Below are 20,634 nucleotides of genomic sequence, written 5' to 3'. Positions count from 1 at the left end.
ATACAACACATTCTCCATCAACCCGAAGAACACTTTCACCAAGCAAAGATCCATTTAAGCATGAAATAACTCATGGTTCTAAACAGAACCATTGCCTTTACTAAAGAACCCTTGAAGAACATCTTTTGTGGTGTATGAATGTGGGTGAAGTGTATGAAGGATCTCATAACAACAACTCATTTTTCACTGGAAATCCCACTTGTTAAAGGAAGGAGATTCCTTGGCAACTTCTAAATCAAACTGTATGCATGTGTCAGGTCACACGAGAACACATGCGTACACCTTCAAAGTGTTCTAGACAGCGCTCTTTGGAAAAGTTACTGCTGCACCTTTGATCTTGAGCCCACCATTTGCATAAGTTACACTGGGTTCCTAACTAACTGGGTTCCTACACTACGTTCTAAACATCCAACAAAGGTCAAGTTCAAGCTGGTTTAGAGCTCTTCTCCACATACATGTACTGCTGACTGTGTTAACAGAGAAAAGAAACATATATTTTGAGTAAAAATCCAGCATAAATTTTAATATACTGGCAATGGGCCAACGTCTCTGAAGTCACGTGATCGGAGTTAGTATACATGGTAAAGAAGACACTACACATGGCTCTAAACATAGAGAAAGCAGGTGACTGACGTTCCAGCCAGGTGTCTGTTTTTAGCTCAGGGGTGGAGGAGGCATTATGAACGCTCGACAGAGTGAATGATAATGGTCAAAATCGCACCATCGTCACGAAGACAGCCTTACTTACAGCAGTTATCTTTACCAGCAGGTCAGAGGTGCGGTGGGAAAGTGATAGCAGGAGCCAGTCAGGTGCTGACCTACAACTAGCTGGCCAATCACTATTATATGTTGCTCCCCCACCTCCTTCAGATGCTTTGAGATCTTGGAGTGGTGGCCATGGCAGCTCAGGTATTTGCAGGGTTCAACAGCTGACAGTGAAGAGACATCTGACCACAACAAATACTGAAATCCATATTTTTGGTGGTGACCAAATAACAAGAAGAGGGCAGTCCGTTTACTCTCTTGTAAGCTGAATGAGTGCACTTTACTAGCCTGACGCTAGTCTATATGCCATTTAGCCACAAAATATGTTGTTATTGTTGGTAAGTGTGGCACCTGTCACCTAATACTGGTTTAAGCACCCACGCAAGTAGGTTTCAGTCCAGACTATTTGGGGTACTTTGGGGAAATTACACTGATTCTTTATCCTGTACAAGTCGGTCAGTCAAATCATACCCAAATGATATTACTGGACCTGCTCTGGCAAAACTAATCCAGCTCCATTAGGGCTTAAGTCACAGAGTTCATACCTATATTATTTTAATCACCCTCTTGGCGGTTGTAATACAGTGCCATTTTGAAGCGGATAAACAACTCGCAGTGAAAACCAGCCAAGATAACATTTCAGCCTCCACATGGTCGGGTTAGAAGACCCCCAAAAGTAAACAGTAATAAAAGCTACAAAATATCTCCTAATTTTATCTTACTGGTATTTACTGTTTTGTTTTAGGATCAAAAATAGATTTGCCAGTGTTTGACATTCCCTCTCACTAATCATATTATTCCAATACAGATATTTCTATATATTTAGATTGGAAAACCTGTTTGGCTCAAACAACACAGAGTTAAAGTGAATTCTCTAAAGACTGTTATAACCAGCCCCTTCTTTTAAAGTTAATCTTACCTATGGAGTTCTAGCATTTGCACTTGTGACACTTTCAGATGTGTTGTTCAGTAATGGTAGGTGCTTAAAACTAAGTTTATGATTTCATTTGTAGCTGAGGTTGCTTGACAAACAGTAATAACTTCTCAAATATTTTTAAAATGATGTACTAAAATAACAAAAACAAGGCAGGATTAGAAAAGTATGAGTGAACGGTTTCAAACTTGGTTGGATGTATAAAGGAATAAACTGTGTTCTTACTACAGCTAGAACATACTAATTTTGCTGCAGGCTTTAACACCAGCATTAAAGATCTCAGTTACTCACCCATGGTTGCTGTCTGCCTTCAGGAAGGCCTGGATGACCAGAGGAAACTCTGACTTAACGATGAACAAGTAGCTGGACATAGCTGCGGGCAGTGAAACAGAAGTGTTAGAGCTGAAAAAAAAAAATCAAATTCAATTTGTCTTATCTACTTCTACTGTCCTCAAGGAACGCTGGCGTTTACTGGGTGGATGTTTCCCTGAATCAGTTGGCTGCCTGAGTGAATGTGAAGCAGAACTATAGGGTTCTTAAGTGTGTTGTTCTGCAAACCCACGACTCATATTGATTATGAACACCATAATGCACCGATAGTATTTTCCATTAGGAGGGATAAAAGCTGGGAAATGGTGAGGAGAAAAAGAAGTGCAAAGGAGAGAGAAAGTAAAAGAAGCGTAGCCAAAAACCAGAGAGTCAAAGAGGCAGAGAGAAAAAAAACTGTCCCTTTGCCAACAACAGCATACTAGACTGATCCTTTAAGAGCGCGCTGACCTTTTGGAAAAGGTCTGTCTCTATCTTCGAAAACAAACCTTTCTTTTAATGTAGTATGGTGATTTCTCCCTGGTGGTGTTGTAATAAATCCCCTTGAAAGAGTATCTATAAAAAAGGGACTCAGGGGTCGGTATTTATTATTTATTTGCTCTTTCAGATGTGTTCTGTGTTCAGGATCCTGCGTTAGACCAGCAGAGGTCGTTCACAGTGGAGCGCTCAAACAGACACAAATAGTCGTAGTTTTTAACTCAAAATATTGGATGGATATTGTGGATACTGATGTTCTCCACTAGTACTGGGTGTTATTTAAAACACAATAAAACACTATTTTCCAAATATATCATGGCTTCACAGTATCAGATAATATTTAATTTTGTATTAATAAAGTTAATGCGTCTATGCTTTCTGAGTGCTAAAAGAATGTCTTACAACCATCACAGAGTTTGTTTTGATTGGACTTTTACACAGTAATGTAAACAATAACCAGACAGAAAACTACTTTCCTGGAAGGAAACTTACTATTTATTTACTTTGTAAGGACTTGAAATTGTTCTTTTAAAACAATCTGAAGCAAGTTTGGAGGTTAAAGTCAATGTAAACGGGGTATCATTATTTATTTTCCTTCTGTACCATCAGGGACGTGGGAAGTGGGGGTGATGAGGGCTGCAGCACCCCCTGATTTCAGAACTGAAAAAATAATAATATTAATAAAATGTTCTAAACTTTATAGTAATTTCAAGGTAGCAGAGACTTGTTTTAGAGTAGAGTTTGTACTTTTATACACTATATAGACAACAGGTGGATAAAATTAAGCACATAGCCTATAAAGGATGCCTCCAGTGGACTGGAGCAGTGGAAACGCATTCTGTAGGGTGATGAGTCACACTTCTCTATCTGTCAGTCTGATAGACGAGTCTGGGTTTGGCGAATGCCAGGAGAACGTTACCTGCCTGACTGCACTGTGCCAGCTGTAAAGTTTGGTGAAGGGATAATGCTGTGGTGCTGTTTTTCAGGGGTTGGCCTAGAACCCTTAGTTCCAGTGAAGGGAAATCTTAATGCTTCAGCACCAAGACATTTTGGACAATTCGTTGCTTCCAAATATGTGGGAAAAGTTTGGGGAAGAACCTTTTCTGTTCCAGCATGACTGAGCCTGAGTGCACAAAGCAGCTCCATAAAGTCATGGCTGGGTGAGTTTGGTGTAGAAGAACTTGACTGGCCCTCACAGAGCCCTGACCTCAACCCCATCGAACACCTTTGGGATTAACTAGAACGGAGATTGTGAGCCAGGCCCTCTCGTCCAACATCAGCGTCTGACCTCACCAATGCTCTTCTGGATGAATGCGCAAACATTCCCACAGACACTCTCCAAAATCTGTAGAAAGCTTCCCAGAAGAGTGGAAGCTGTTGTAGCTGCAAAGAGGGGACCAACTCCACATTAATGCTTATAGATTTAGAATGGGATGTTGTAAAAGCTCCTGTATGTGTAGATGTTCCAATACTTATGTCCATATAGTGTATTTTAAAAATCTGCAGCAGTTATGCATTAAGTGAACGCCGTATTTACAGCACAGTGAGCCGACAACTGACTGCTTTAGGGGCGCATCACTCAAACACACGCAGGTTGAGGTTTAAAGAGAGAAAGTCTGTGCAGAATTATAGGCCAGTTCTGAGCACCAAAGCAGCCTAATAATGTTTTTTTATATTTCAAACTAACTGTTATCTCCCGCTCTGTGTGCATTCCAGTGTTAAATCACACTGTGTGGCTGTGGGTGTGACACTGTCAATTAAGCCACATATCAACAATCTGATTGATGGCCAATCAGCTCATTTGCATAAAGTTTGTTAAGCAGAGAGAGGATTTGCTTCCACAATTTAATGTGTGAAATAAATAAAGGTAAATATTTTGCATGGTGTCATCATTCCCTTCACATATATGCTGCATAAAATTTCAGCACCCTCAACTTAAAACACCTTCCCACGTCGCTGTGTTCCATGACAGATTTGTGAGTGAAGCGCCACGTTAGGCAGGGTCTTCTCTGAGCTAGCTGAGTGTTTTCTCTCCATGATAGGTGGGAGTGGTGAGAGTGGTGGGAGGTGAAAAATGTATTATTGGTTAATATTGTTGTCACCTACCCGCTGGTACATAGTGATGTAATCAAAAATCTGAAGACACTTTAGAGGCAATGCTAAAGCCATTACGTTTTGATAGAAGATTACAGGAAAGCATTTTTTTTTCCTTTTGAATGATACATAACAAGGTACAAAACGACAAAACAGAGAAAAAAAACTTAAAAAACTTAACACTATTCAGCAACTGGAACAACAGGAACACCATGGATAGGAAGCTTATTATCTATCTAATCTACTTACTCTATTTAAATCACAGCCATTGCTTTACCTGCTTTTCCCCTTTTCTGTATTTTAATATTTTACACTAATGTTAAAGCCTTATTCTCTGTTCATTTTGCTCGTGTTATTGTTTAGCTATCCAGTGTCGACCAGAGGAGGATGGTTTCTGCTTTTGAGTCTTGATTCCTCTCAAGGTTTCTTCCTCCTGCTCTTAGGGAGTTTTTCCATGCCAATGTAACCATTGGTGACGCTCATGGAGGCTCAGACCCGGATTTTTCTGTAAAGCTGCTTTGTGACGACACCTAAGTAAAAAAGTGCTATATAAACAAACCGTGACTTGACTTGACTGCTAAAATATCACTGAAACTGAAAAGCAGCATCATAGTGTATCAATATCATGGTATACTGGTATTCCACTGATCGTGTCCAAAAATGAAGAGAAATCCTGCCCCAGATAAAATGAATCATTCCAAGCTTGTTTTTCTCTTTTCTCATATTTCCCTCTCACTTTTCCTTTTGCCTCTCTGTCTTCAACAACTGAATAATGTAATGAATGTCAGTATCAAGCAGTGGGGTGCAGTACAGCGAGTACAGTAGGTGAACAGACTAATCCAGACTCTGCTCACCTCCAATGTTCTGCAGTGTGATAGCAATTCCAGCTGCCATTTTGCCAGGTGTTCCAAAGGCCCGGTAACCCAGCTGCTCGTAGGCTCTGATTCCTGGAAACATCATCAGAAAGTGAAAACAAAGTCAGAAATCTCCAGAAACCTGACCTGGTGAGGACACCAATCCAAAACAAGCAGCTCAGCTCCACAAAGGTGTTTCTCACCCCTATGCTTCCTATACTAAACCATGACTGGTCGGTTCTGGTGATCTTACACTGTCCTACAATCTTGGTTAATAAGTGATTAACTCTGAATATAGCATTTAATGTGATTTTCTCTATGTTGACATACTTAATGATCAGATTTGAGATCAGGTTTGGGCCTGAATATCACTACTGGGTGAGTAGTTATAGGATCTGAGCTGCTATCATCAAAAGAAAGCAGCCAAAGCAGAGACTAGCTTACCCACAATACCAGAGGCTTTTAGCAAGAGGTGAATGGAGTAAGCCGATAGGGCAGCAACCGCTGTGAGGAGGAACCTGGGAAAAGATTTCAAAAGTAAACCACTTTAGAACGTAAGAAGCAGGGATGCACAATGATATCAGAACTGGAAATATACCAGCAGATAACTGTAAAACATAACTGGGCTACTGGGCTAAAACATCTGTTTTATGCGTTTGTAACCCCACAGAAATAAACTGAATCTAAATTTCTCTGCAATTTCTTTGCAAATCTACTTGGATTTCTACTTGGAAGTCCCAATTTGTACATTTTACAAACATATACATACATACATACATATTTATTATATTTATAATATTGGGGAAAAAAACATAACAAAATGCGGCCTGTGCAAAAGTTACGGCACATTTTATGTTGTATGCTTCATTTTTTCCCAACTCTGCACACTAACATTTGCAGTCAAATCTCATACTTAAGCTTGCTCTCTCTAGAGGATGTGTTAACTTATCTTATTTTCCAAGAACAAAATGTGATTTGATGAGGGCTGTTCAAACGTTGTCCATTTTATCAATGTCTAATTTCCATTTCATCTCATTTTAACAAATTCCAAAGAGAAAATATTACATATTTTATACATAAACTACGGCACACATTATCGCTGACGCAAAGCATCACTCTTTTTCCCTTTGTTCATTGACCTGAACCTTCATTTTAGCCAAGTCCATGAGGTGCTTTACATCTAAAAATCAAAAACATAGAAGGTTGAACATTCGCTTATGGTGTCTCAGTGGTTCCCACCCTAAGTCGAAGTGGGTGTTTAAAGCAGAAAAACACTAAAATGTGCTGGGCAAGGCCAGGGTCTGGAACTTGTTCCTCATTCGAATGCCCAAATAAGTAAACTAATGTTGAATTTGAATTTCCATATATATTCAACAATGGTGCTTCACTGCAAACCTGTGGGAAACACTGCAGTGTATAATTGGTGAAGCTGCGCAAAGAGGTTTGTAGTCTTTTAATAGATGTTCTAATCTAGATATCATCCCACTCAACACTGACTGATATTTGTGTTTCCAGAGCTGCTTGAAGGAAGCAGTGATGATATCAGACTGTTGGGGATGTGAGCGGGAGACCGTTTCCTTTGACAGGAAGGTGGAACATTGCCATGGACCTTGCTATCTTATGCTTTCTCCACGATTTGAGTCAGTAGTCTAGACAGTCCAGGGTTCAGCCAAGTCCGGTCACTTTTGCTAACAAGGGAAGTGAACTGAGGGTTCAGTGTGAAGAGTGAATACACTACAACATGCTTCCTTCTCTGTCAGCCCCTGCAATTCCTCATGGACCACAGCCCATATGACCCAATTAAATTAGGGCAAAAAAATCAAAGCTCCTTTCTTTCTCCATAGTTCATTCATATGCACTCATTTTACTGCTTGTGAATGGATCTTGGGAACAATCATCTAATTTGCTGCAGTGTTAAGAACGCCTGGCTCATGGGAAACACTCTGTATTGAGTGGTTTCCTTGTGATCAGACACACCAGCGAAAAGCCAACATGGTTCCTTTTCAATCTAACATTGGCAATAAAACCTACTTTGATGCCAATGCTCTACGTAGGTATGCAGACTACTTGGAAATTGAAAGTCTGTGGGCAATAATGTGGGTGATATGCGCTATTGGCTATAGACACACTCTTGGACAGAGAACATTTCCCATAACCCCTTGTGCTTGCAATTTAATGTCAAGGGGAGGTTGGAGACATGAGTCGCCCACAGTGACCCACTGGGTGGAGAGCAAACTGGTCATCATTCAGCATTCTTCAGAGGTCAAAAGTTAGAGTTGCCACCTTTCCCAGACCTCTCCAGGCCAGCATGGTTAGCCCAATGATGCCCTTGTGTTCCTTTACTGGACTGTAGCGAAAGCTTGCGAAGCCACCGCCAAGCACAGACGCCGATAACTGAAATTCCATTTACTTACCGAAAAGTGGCTGGCGGAAAAAGTTGGGTTTGCCGACAATTACGGGAAGGCCACAGCTGAATCAATGTTTGATTGATTCGTACTGCTGGGGAACGAGGTGGGCGGCATTTGAAAAGCTCTATTCAACTTGCACAACTCCTGTAAGAATCGCAGTGAGGAGGAACTGCTGGCCTCAGCTGGCCTGCTGAGAAGAATTTAGGAATAAAAAAACTCATTCAGCTGTCAGATGGTGGTGGTCTAGCTAAAAACTGGGGCAGTCATGTCTTTCACAGTGAAACAAAATTTCCTCCTAGACCACCTTGCTGAGTATATACCAATACAGCAGGACACAGCGGCACTGGATTGAGCTAGGTTTCAATATAAGTTCATGAAAGATGTTAACAGTTCAGTATCATGGTTCTAAAAGCAAAGCAAAGGAAAACTATAAAGCAAAGCAAAGGACCCAGGAACAGTATGAGGGTTCCTCGTACGATCTCAGTCATGTTTTCCTTGCTTCTATACAACTGCTTTGTGGCAAAATCTGACATTAAAACAAAAAAGGGGACCTTAGTGTCTTCTAGGCTTTCAGAGAAGGACTAATGATTTCAGGATGCTAAACATACTTTCTCTTTTTTCATCGTCATGTTTCAGTTGGAAACAAATGTATTAAAATATCGAAACATTTTTTTCTTTGTGGTATCTAGATACATACAGCCAGGTTTGCTCTCTTATTGGTGAGGACTTCAGGCCTTACATCTTAGATTAACTACATTAACCACAAATGTAATTAGGAACTGAGAGTCGCTGACTGGGAATACGAGTGCTAACCCAACTAAGGGGTTTCTATCAGATATTAGCTAAGAAGAATAGTGGTGGTAACTGTAGACAAAGGTACTGAAAGAGTGTGCACCACCACTAGCTTAGCGCTAACATATAACCAAAAACCTCACAGGGATGCTAGCAGAATAAGGCATTACACAAAGTTGTCTTTTTTTTTTGTTTGTTTTTGACCAAGTTTTGACATTTATGGTCCAAACTGAAAGTCTAGGTCTAACAGCCATGATTCACTACTACGCAAGTAACATTCACATGATTTGGAAGTATAAAAATGCAGAATTTCATCCAGTTTCGTTTCCCAGCTGAAATCTGGAAACACATTCACACATTACATCCATCCGTTTTTAGCTTAAAAACCTTTCATTTGGATAAAATGTCAATAAATACATAAAAAAAAGCAAGCGCTCCTCTGCTATGTAGTAAAAGTGGTATTAAGCGTATATTATGGACGACCAGAGGGTTTTTCCCCACCAAAAAAAATCCACCAAAGCATTTATTCACAAAGAGGAAACCTCTTCATGCCTGAGGCTGTGCCTTTTCTTTTCCCCCCTCAATACTCTGCCCACAGCAAGGAGGAACAAGGATACTAAATGTGTGGTCAATGTAATTACAGGTGAAGGTAGGGTCCTGAGAAGTACTGCACTGGACTATCTTTAGAGGAAACAGCATTGAGCTTCCAGGTAATCAGAGATATGGTACCCAGTTCTGTGTAACGTATTTGAGGCTGAGGATACTCAAGCTTGCTTTCACCCAAACCAAGTCAGGCTAGACAGAGTGGGTAATCCAGCTACATGAGGGCTTCTAGGTAACTGAAACCTCGGTGTCCAGTTCAGTGTAACATGTCCGAAGCTGAGGAGTGGGAAAGAGATATGATGCCTGCATAAGGGGACGGGGTGAGACTTTTCTGAAAGGAGGGATGTGCTCCGGAGAGGGTGGGTCAGGACTATTTCAGACTTTAGCCTTTCAAGGTGCACGAGGGACATGGCCAAAAGACGGGAAATGTTAAGGGGGAGGAGCCTAGTCCAGCAGACTGGGAAGGACCAACTGATGGAAAATTTTAAGGGGGAGGAGCACAGCAGCGAGTTGTTTGACATCCTGGTGGACAGATTCTTTGGCGCTGCCTTTTCCTCCCCTCTTTAGGAAATTAGGTCGCTGCTTGCGCCATATGGCATTCCAACAGGTCAGAGTGCGCGTGTGGTTAAGTACAGTGTCGGGTCTATTTGTAAATTCTCCTGGCCACACAAAGCATTGGGTACAGCGGGGATGTGGAACTTATACTTTAGTAGAACGAGTATGATTTGGTCTTGCACACTAGTGAAGAACCAGTTTTTGTTTTTCTGTGATCTGGAAACATTTCTGTAATAATTTTCTGTAAATGAAGCACAATTTGTTCCACATTAACATTACACTTCTCTTATGAACTATATTTAGCACAGTTTTTCTGCATTATATTTTTCACGTATGGGCTGAGTAACAGTCTTAGGTACCTAAGCACATCATTTATGTAACAATAATATAATTAATCTAAGATATATCTATATCTATACATGTATCTCCCTCTCTCTCTCTCTCAAATATATTGTATATATACTCGTTATTTCATGATAACAACTTTGTTATCTCACGATAACAAGATAATTAACTCATTATATCAAGATAATGATCCAAAAAAATGTAACTACCTCTTGGCCTCTCTGGACTTCCATAAAAACCACTACATATTGTATTCATGTTATTTGTATTTATCCTAATAATGTTTTTATGAACAAATAATTGCTTTCTGCCCAGACCTCTGCACAGTACCATAGATATTAGTCCTGGCACAATTATTACATAATCACAATCATTTATGGTGACTGTGTTTCACAGCTGTTAAATTTCACAGTCCTATTTTTCGGTGGTGGACAGTAACGAAGTAAATGTAATTCGTTACTGTACTTAAGTAGTTTTTTCAGGTATCTGTACTTTACTTAAGTATTTCTATTTTGGGTGACTTTTTACTTTCACTCCACTACATTTCAAAGTCAAATATTTTGATCTGTCGTGCCTTTTGGCTTATGTGTGTATAAAAACGTAATGTGTCAAAATGACAGAAGCGTAAAGCAAGAACACCAATCAGGGCACAGCGCGCACTTTGTTTTGAGCTTGTTTTGACCTGTTGGTCATCCCGACCCAGTGCACGCACACGGTTCAATGACAGTGCAACAGTGTATAAGTTTAGGAGTGCCTACTCCAACATAAATGATGGAAGAAACTCCTGACTCTAACCCAACTTTGTGTAAATAGACCACAATATAGAAATATGTACACAAATGACGTTGTGACTGACATGTTTCTTTTTTCTGAATTTATACAAACACTTTCATTTTATAGAAAATTCATTTTGGCTAGTTTATGTTTATGAACAGAGACATACAGATGCAGTTTAGTAAAGGAAAACTCATTTGTGAATCTGTGTTTAAAGCAAGTTTTATTAAACTTAAACTTGTAACTAAGTTGCAAATAAATCTTAAACTGAAACTTTGCTTGTTTGCGAAAAGGTTATTTCAGAGTCACTCAGTTCTACCTGATGGAAACTGTTTGCCTTCAGTGTTTTGTGCTTTTTGATAATTTTAATAGACATCAGCGTCACTAATTAATGACATTCTATTAAAAGACTGGTGTTACGAGAGTGACACTGGAGTATTCTCACCTAAAATGATTTGATAGAGCAAGAGTCTTGTTATACAAATGGTAATAGGACATCAGAGTCATAATTAATCTTTTAATACTTCTACTTTTGATACTTAAGTACATTTGAAGGCAAATACTTTTGTATTTTTACTCAAGTGGAGGTCTAAAGGGAGGAACTTCTACTTTTACTTTTACCTTGGGTATCTACTTTAACTCAAGTACATGGTTTGTGTACTTCGTCCACCACTGCTGTTTTTACATCACAACATATATAACGTGAAATGGGTGCGTGTTCATCAGTTGGGTTGATGCAAATACATGTAAACAAAAGAAAACAGATTTATTGAGGGACATTATTAGTTTTACAAAAACAACAATAGTTCTAACTTCTGACTTGGTGCTATAACACCCTAAAGAGCAGCGTTTATTTTGAGTGTCTGTCTTCAGTTGGGAGCTACTCAGTATAAACAGGTAGGAAGCAACATCAGCCAGTTTGGCCATTTTAGGCTTGTACATTAATACACTTTAACTGTTTCTCAAAAAAGCCAAACTGATAATCACAATTGTTTATATGACACTAACTAATCAGGAAAACTGTCACAATGTAAACCCTGATGAGTGATGAGTGGAATGAGTAATTATGCTGATAACCTGTGTGTGGTGTGTAGATGTAAGGGGCATTCTTCAAATATCAGCTACAGCCAAGTAAGATATGCCTACATAAAAGATTTACTATGGAAACATTGATATACAACCCGGCAGTGGTGAAAATGTTTGTTGTCTGAAGGGCTTCATGAACTGAATGAACAGGCATTGCACAAATAGAAGGTCTACTTTTTTAAAATGTGCATTAAACCTAACAAAAAGGAGAAATTTCAGCCTTGATATTAGTGAGTCATCACCTCACAGTATTCACAGACAGAAATACACTTCAGTGTTTGGGTCCATCTGACTCAGAGAATGTGTTTCAGACTTACAAAAACAGGAGAATGCCAGTGTTGGACATGGCATATGCCAAGCCCAGAATTCCGCTGCCCATAATGGCATTGCCGAGATTGAAGACAGACATGCCAAAAGACGTCTTTCCTTCGAACTGATGAAAGAAGCAAGAAACGTTATAAGAACATGATGAGCTCTCTAAAAACCTACATCAATATATCAGACAATTGTATTAAAACACACTGAATTTATACACGAATTCTATAACGCTTCATTGCTTAACAGCTTATACCCATAAACTGCCTGCTCACTGCTGGATTTCAGTGCTAACAGACTAATGAATGTGTTTGTGCATATAAAGAAGTAACACAGGAACTTTATATTAGTCCCATTAATTAAGCTAATGGTCCATTAATTCAGCCAAGCTCTTTCCTCCACTGTGCAACTACGGCTGTCTTTCTTCACCTCTACACATTCAATTGAAAGTACATATGAAATACAATGAAACAAAAGCTGTCTATAGTTTGACCATTTACGTCTCATTACTTCTTATTACTATATGGACATATGGGGGCAGTCATGGGCTGGAGGTCAGGGAACCAGCCCTGTGACCAGAAGGTCTCCGGTTTGATCCCCTGAGCCGATAGTACATGACTGAAGTGCCCTTGAGCAAGGCACCCAACCCCCAACTGCTCCCTGGGCACTGTGGATAGGGCTGCCCACTGCTCCAGGCAAGTGTGCTCACTGCCCCCTATGTGCGTGTTCACTAGTGTGTATGTAGTCTTTCGCTGCACAGATGGGTTAAATGCGGAGGTGAAATTTCCTCATTGCGGGACTAATAAGGGTCACCTAATCTATAAAATTGTCATTAGTGGTTAAGTATTGTGGTGACAAACTGGACAATTAATTTTATCTCTTATTTAGTAGTAACTAATACTAACTATTGAATAGACACACAGCGACCAATCACTTCCTTAAGTACACCAATTTGTAGTCCTATATTTACAGACTCTAGTCCATCTGTTTCTCTGCATACTTTGTAACCCTTTCACCCTGTTCATCAGTTCATCAGGACCACCACAGAGCAAGTATTATTTGGGTGGTGGATCATTCTCAGCACTACAGTAACACTGACATGGTGGTGGTGTGTTAGTGTGTCTTGCGCTGGTCTGAGTGGATCAGACACAGCAGTGCTGCTGGAGTTTTTAAACACCTCAGTGTCACTGCTGGACTGAGAATAGTCCACCAACCAAAAATATCCAGCCAACAGCGTCCTGCAGCGCTGCTTTGTCTGGCCCACACATACCAACGGAACACACACTAACACACCACCTCCACATCAGTGACACTATAGTGCTGAGAATGATCCACCACCCAGATAATACCTGCTCTGAGGGGGTCCTGACCACTGAAGAACAGGGTAAAAGGGGGCTAACAAAGTATGCAGAGAAACAGATGGACTACAGTCTGTAATTGTAGAACTACAAAGGGCTCCTATATAGTAAGAGGAGCTGATAAAATGGACAATGAGTGTTGATACAGAGAGGTGTACTTAATGAATTGGCCAGTCAATGTATATTGGTATAAACTAACATTACATTTGGGTGGGAGGTATGGATATCAGAGCCATCTCAGTATTCCTTTGTACTTAACTGGATATTCATTTCAAAGGCAAGTGTATCTTGTATTTAAAAAAAAAACATTAAAATATAGCACACTATACTTGGTTGGCTGCCAATATACTCTGGGGAAATCCAAGTGTGGGGGGAGGGAAACACTGCATTAGAAATGATTCATTTGCGATCCTTAATGTTGTCACTATTACTCATTAATTCAAATATACATCTTCTATGTGTTAAATAAAGGCAGGAGCACCAGCACAGAACTGCATTTAATGTCATTTCTGTAGAAGGAGATGCGATTAGATTAGCTTCTGAATGTGCTCAAGTGGCTTCCTGTGGCTTTAGGATGAAAGGTCATTCACACTTACATCAGTGAAACGTGGCTTCTTGCCCTCGCCATTGGGGAGGAACTCCACATTCTCGGCTAAGTTCCCCTCTGGATCATCAAATCTGTTCAAAACAGAGCATTTCTTATTCATTAATTTCATCAAAATATCTGCCATTTAATTTGAATTCCTAAATTTGGCAGCATTAATTAACTAAGCAGCTAAAATGAAACTGCAAGCTCTTTTAAAAGCTTTAACATACCTGTTCTGAGTACCATTTCTTAGGGTTGTCAGAGAGAGAGAGGATCCATCATCCAATGCAAGTGCAAAAACAGGGCAAACATGCATTTAGAAAACAAACAAACAGACAACAAACAAACAAGAAAACACTCCATTCCAGCAGAACGTTTCAATTTCAAGTACCATTACTCGTTTAACATACTGTAAATAAAGGTTTTTTCTATATTAAACAGCCTATAGGTTGCAAACAATGAGTTGACAACATTTACAGTATACTGGCAAAGGCTGATAATGGCATAGAAGAAAACACATCACATATTGTGTGTCTAGTGCCAAGTTTTTCCATGCAGGTAGTTAGCAACACATACATTCAGTGTAATTAGCCACAGTTACTTTCCAAAGGAAGTGTTGAAGCCAAAGAAAACGTGAAATTTTAAGTATTAGAATAATGCATGAAAACATGCTTACTGGTCATCCTCCATCAGCGCCTTCACTGGCACATTCATCTCATCTCCGAAGTCGTGACCTTTCCCGTTGGCCAGGATGCTCATCTCTGACTGGTCAGGCTCCATGCTGCACAGGTTTTATATGTGTGTGTTCAGTGTTCTCTGTAGAATAGAGAGATATTTAAGAGTAAATATTTTGCTGTTATCGGAAGAATCTCCAAAATGGTAACTTTACAGGAGAAGGAAAAACCTACTTTACTTTTAATGTAAGTCAACAGAACCAGACTTTTTGCTAAGTCATTTTGGGCCGTTTCTTTTAGTCCATTTACCATGAAATTTACATACAATGGAAAGGGCAACAGTTTTTTTCAAATTATTGCAAGAACTGAAAAACGTCAAAAATGGAGATCTACGTGTAGTAGACATGTGCTGGCATGATAATTTAATATCATGCTAATTTCCCCACATTTCATCATGGTTTATGACATTAGTACAATATTGTGTTAAGAAAGAATTGCTATCAGGATATTAAAACTGCACTATGTAAGATGTGGGGATTTGGAGACCTCTCTGGTGGAAATCTGTAATTGCATGCAATGTGCAGAAAGAACATTTTGTAACGTGGGTTGTGCTTCGGACCCCTTCCCCGAGCAGACGAATCTGATTGCAAACACACACATAGATCATTCAAAGAGAACTTAGTCAAAACTCGTCTTACAAGGATGTAAGTGAATTATCACTAGACCTTCATCAGCATAATGTTGATGTTTTGAGATCTAAACATCGAGCCAGATCTTCTTTTTGAACCTATTTTTGTGACACTGATACTTAAAGATGTATGACACGGTCTGAAAAACTCCCACAAAATCCGTCCAGATGACTATGACTTTTAAATTATTATTTCAGGCTTTACAGGAAGACTTAAAGCAGTGCGTACACACCATATTTCTTCTCCTGACTTGGTAAAGATACTTTTTTCAAATTTAACAACAAAAAAAAATCTTACAGAGTGTAGCTTTAAAAGACTTCATTACATTTGAGATTTCTATTGCTCCTATTTATAAACATATAATTCCAGTTCAAAAAGTCAACATTAACAGTTATTGATGATTAGAAAAGACTGAAGTCACAATTTTAATCTAGCGGCCATTTGCCTGCATTCAGCTCCTGAAGTCCCAACCAATGGGAGAGCTCACCTGGCTGTATCTGCCTACAGTGAAAAGAAATCCTGATAGAATCATTTTTGTTATTAAACTCTTGTTTACAACCAAAACTTAACAATGAAATTGCTTCAGTTGCTGAGTTGAAATTCAATAAGCATTATTATACAATAAGCAACGATTATATTGAATAAAAATGAACTAAAAGCTACAGGCCCTGAGTCTTCCCTCGTGATCTACTGCAGTGTGAACCACTAAACTGCCTATTCAAGAGGAATAAAGTAGCATATAAAATAATATCACAGTGAGAAACAAAGGGCAACATGTTAAAAGTCCTACATGCGTCACACAAACTTGCTGTAAGGCTGTCGTGTTTATGTTTCTCAGCATGAACCTTTCTTAATTCTAATCCTTGTCTTAATAACTTCTAATAACTAAGCAAGAAGGATTTTATTCTAATACTTTAATGAGGAATTATATGTAAGGATATACGGGGCATCTTAGGACACCTAGTTCCTACTATTTATTGACACTAGCCGCTATCTAAATGCTGAGTCACCAAGCAGTGAGAACCAGCAGCCAGCCTGGGGGAGAAGCTCAGTCAAAGGTTAATAAATGTGGCAGAGGGATTATTTTACATGTATTTATATGCTAATAAATTTAGCACAGCTCTGGGCACTACTGAGGGTCAGGGTGGTATGACAGTCACGGGCAAGAGGATTCTTTTTGGCAATGACAGAAGGTCAGTCCACGGTCAGAGGGAGCTATGGCGGTCAAATGAGGCTAAGTTTCACCACTCAACAGTAACAGAAACCTGCTGTCCAAGTGCCCACGCTCTAACATAGGTTTACATAGGCAGACTTTATGGAATGAGGATGCCTGGGTCAACACATTTTAACACGTGCTAATGAGAGCTAATAGGTCACTGCACGTGAGTGAGCACTGTCGCTCCCATGGGAATATTCTAGTCACTTCTATTCTCTGACCTTCACTCTTCTCAGTTTAAGAACAAGCAGACGGTACATTTTATGCTTATGCAGCTAATCCGTCTGGGAATATGGTGAGGTTGAAGCTTAAACATCAGCTTTAAAACATCTGTTTAAAGATATCAAACTGGTAATAGTTGTTAAACGGCTTTTAAATGTTTTTAAAATCTATAAATATTCATATAATCCTCCCATATTGTGGTACTGACAGTAAATACATACATGACATAAGGGGTGCAGTCTTACTTATTCAATATTCAGTCAAAACCAATGATTTAATGAGCTGAGAAAAGGATTCATTGTGTAGTTGCTACAGGAAATATTGAGGCAAATGCAAACAGCCAAACAAGTAGTCTAAACTCCCATTCAGTCAGCCAATCCCATGCTAGAGACCTACCCACCCCGTGAGACTAGAATCAGTATTTAACTCCTACCCCAAAGCCCAATGCAACCTGTAACTGACTCTCAAATCAGAGTAAAAAAAATAATAAAATGAGCAAAAGATATAATCTCCAGACAAAAGCAACGACCATTAGAATCAGAATAGTATTGAGCCCAATACTAATTTCCCTGATCTCACTCATGCTTGTGTGGCTGGATGCAATCAAATCCACCCAGCAATGTTCCAACATCTAGTGTAAAGCCTTCCCAGAAGAGTAGAGGCTGCAGCAAACGGGTGCAAACTCTTGATTACAGAAGAAACGTTATGGGTTTGGAAGCTGTGACTCTCTGCACTGTAATATCACTCTGTACAGGCTACTTTCACAAATCATCTCAATTCCTGATGCCAACTGCAGTGCCAACACTAATGAGTCATCTGCCAGCTGATAACATGGTGCCAGAGAAATTCAATGTCAGTCTCTGGTCATCAGCTATGTAAGTGTGGTTGGCCATATGTGGAGCACGACTGTTAGCAATCATGAAAACAACAAGGCAAGGCAAGTGTATTTGTACAGCACTTTTCATACAGAGTGGCAGTTCACAGTGCTGAGAGACAGTGGGTAACACCCCCATACCCCAACCCTAGTTAGCTCCACCCTCTCCATATCCCCACCCTACTGACCCCCACACCCCATACCCCCACCATACTGACCCCCAGCCTTCTGACCTCTCCACATACCCCCAACACTACACAAATTAAAAAAAAAAAAAGTTTACAAATTAGTAAAATTCATTATTATACAATAAATTATACCTTTTTATTTTAATATAGTCAACAATGTTGTTGTCATTCTTTGATACATTATCATTATTATATGTTAATGTTGTTATCGTCATTGTTGCCACTGTTATAATGCTTTGGCAATATTGGTCCTTACAGTCATGCCAATAAAGCTACACTGAACTTGAACTTGCTTCACACATACCCTGAAAAATAAAAGCATTTAAAAATATAAAATAATAAAGATACTGACATCCAGAGATCTAGTGCCCCAGAAAGGCATTTGCAACGATAGTTACAAAAATTGAAATTGAAGTGTTGAAGATAAAAGACACATAGAAATTAAAACCAGGAATTAAAAGAAATAAAAATAGTGCTAAGATAAAATGCAGTGCCTGGGGAGCAGTTGGGGGTTAGGTGCCTTGCTTCAGTCACATACTGTCAGCTGAGGGGATCGAACCGGCGACCAGTCACAAGGCCGGTTCCCTAACCTCCAGCCCACGACTGCCCCCCAGTGACCGGCTACATTTGGAGCACATCTGCTCCACCATGTTTGGTTCTGATTCTGGGCACTACTAACTGACCAGTCCCCAGTGATCAGAGAGGCCGATTAGGTTCGTATACTTCAGGCAGATCACCAGTGTATGTTGGTCCAAAGCCATTCAGAGATTTATTTACAATTAGAAGCACTTTAAGTTAATTCTGTAGAAAACTGGTAGTCAGTGAAAACGTTTACTGAGAAGCATTTAACCAAGTGGATGAAGAATACTGTCTATTGTCCTAAATAAACATTTGCATGTGAGTTGTGGACAAGCAGAATGCAAAGATGTGTAAGAGGAAAAAACCCTGTATCCTAAAGGTGGGCGATATGCCAAAATGTAATATCATGATATTTGAAGACATTTTCACAATAAACGATACATACACAGTCGAGTCACATTATTATGACCACTTCATGTCAACAAGCTGGTGGTGGCAGCGTTATGGTCTGGGGAATGTTTTCGTGACATTCTCTGGACCCGCTCATCCATGTGGAAGGCACTCTCAACCGATTTGGGTATGAATCCATCCTTGCAGATCTCGTACACCCATACTTGCTGATTGCTTTCCCCGGGGCGGATGGGATCCTCTAGCAAGACAATGCGACACGTCACACGGCTAGATGTCCGACATTGGTTGGTGCATGACTGGATACCTGTGACCACCTTCAAGGACCTTATTGAGTCACTCCCAGTCCGTCTAGTTGCTGTCCATGCTGCACATGGCGGTTACTCTGGATATTAGCTGGTGGTCATAATAATGTGACTGTGTATTGTGATATTTCATTGATTAGTTGTAACAGAAAAAAAAAAAGCCCCACTAGTTCCACAATTAAAAATACCATCAAAAACTATGAATAGAATGGTTTTATTTAATATTCTACATACTGTGCTAAAGTAAATCCAGTTGAAAAGACTCTAGCTCTATTATGCTAAATTAGGAAAAGCGAATTTACCCACACTTTTTTTTTAATAAAAGATTTTGATAGAGTATGTAGTTCCAAAACACACCAAACTAAGCTGCAAACCATCCTGCTTTAAAGTCACTATTTTTGTGATGTCACAAAAACAAACACATTTGCATATATCTGCCTTTTCAGCCTACAGCAACTTAACTCTACCCATTCATGCTGAAGCTATGAGGAGTGTTTCAGCCCAGACTGCTTTATGAATGAAGTGCAATAAAGAACAGCCAATCAGAACAGAGATCATTTACATATATCAGTCTTAACGGCATAGTAACAAAAACAGCCTATTTAATTCTAAGGGATAAAGAAGTGGTCATGTAGAAATGAAATACGTCTGTTTTGGTTTATTAAACCAGACAAATATCCTATGTGGACCTCAGTGGGGAAAAACGTATGATATGGGCCCTTTAATGAGGTTGGTCAGTGCAAGTAGTGAGTGATATGCTCAGAAAAGCAGACGGTCATGTAATATGATAAAATATCTCACTGTATCTTTTGTTCAGGAGTCACTTGTTGCTATGATACAGACAGCAGTCAGCCAGCGTTTAAATATAAACAATATTGTGGGCCTCTGAGGTGTCGCGTTGTTTTTTTTCTATCAAAGGTTGGTAGGAAATTAAGTCATTGCGAAACCTTTTCATGCAGACATGCCCCACCGTATACACTCACAGTGCACTAGTTCACCACCTTCTGGGCAGAGGTTCAAACTCGGCCACACACAGGTCTGGCATAGTGAGGACAGGCTGAAGTAAATTGGTCTCATACCAAACCTTGTGCCTCATCGGCTTGAAGAGACTTGCGGGAGGACGCATAGAACGAGGGTCCTCCGCCAAATACACCTCATAAACATCCTGCTAAACAGCACCCTCACTAAACCATGTTGGCACATCAA

At 39.7% G+C, this 20,634-nt stretch overlaps 1 protein-coding gene across 4 annotated transcripts in view; it reads right to left on the bottom strand.

Moving 5' to 3' along the window:
- Positions 1 to 20,634, bottom strand: part of slc38a3b (solute carrier family 38 member 3b) — a 53,583-nt gene that overhangs the window by 16,826 nt on the left and 16,123 nt on the right. For 3 of the 4 annotated variants that reach the window (XM_036571320.1, XM_036571319.1, XM_036571318.1), the window contains 7 exons: positions 14,950 to 15,089; positions 14,504 to 14,521; positions 14,284 to 14,365; positions 12,332 to 12,447; positions 5,896 to 5,969; positions 5,452 to 5,544; positions 1,991 to 2,072 (listed from right to left, as the gene is read on the bottom strand). In XM_036571320.1, the coding sequence (XP_036427213.1) occupies positions 1,991 to 2,072; positions 5,452 to 5,544; positions 5,896 to 5,969; positions 12,332 to 12,447; positions 14,284 to 14,365; positions 14,504 to 14,521; positions 14,950 to 15,053 (569 nt within the window). In that variant the 5' untranslated portion in view covers positions 15,054 to 15,089. The remainder of the gene's footprint in view (positions 1 to 1,990; positions 2,073 to 5,451; positions 5,545 to 5,895; positions 5,970 to 12,331; positions 12,448 to 14,283; positions 14,366 to 14,503; positions 14,522 to 14,949; positions 15,090 to 20,634) is intronic. The other variant, XM_036571321.1, reaches the window with a different exon arrangement.

This window comes from Colossoma macropomum, unplaced genomic scaffold (assembly GCF_904425465.1).
Source record: "Colossoma macropomum unplaced genomic scaffold, Colossoma_macropomum, whole genome shotgun sequence".
NCBI lineage: Eukaryota > Metazoa > Chordata > Actinopteri > Characiformes > Serrasalmidae > Colossoma > Colossoma macropomum.
Note: the sequence above shows the minus strand (reverse complement) of the source record. Positions and strands in the feature narration are given on the sequence as shown.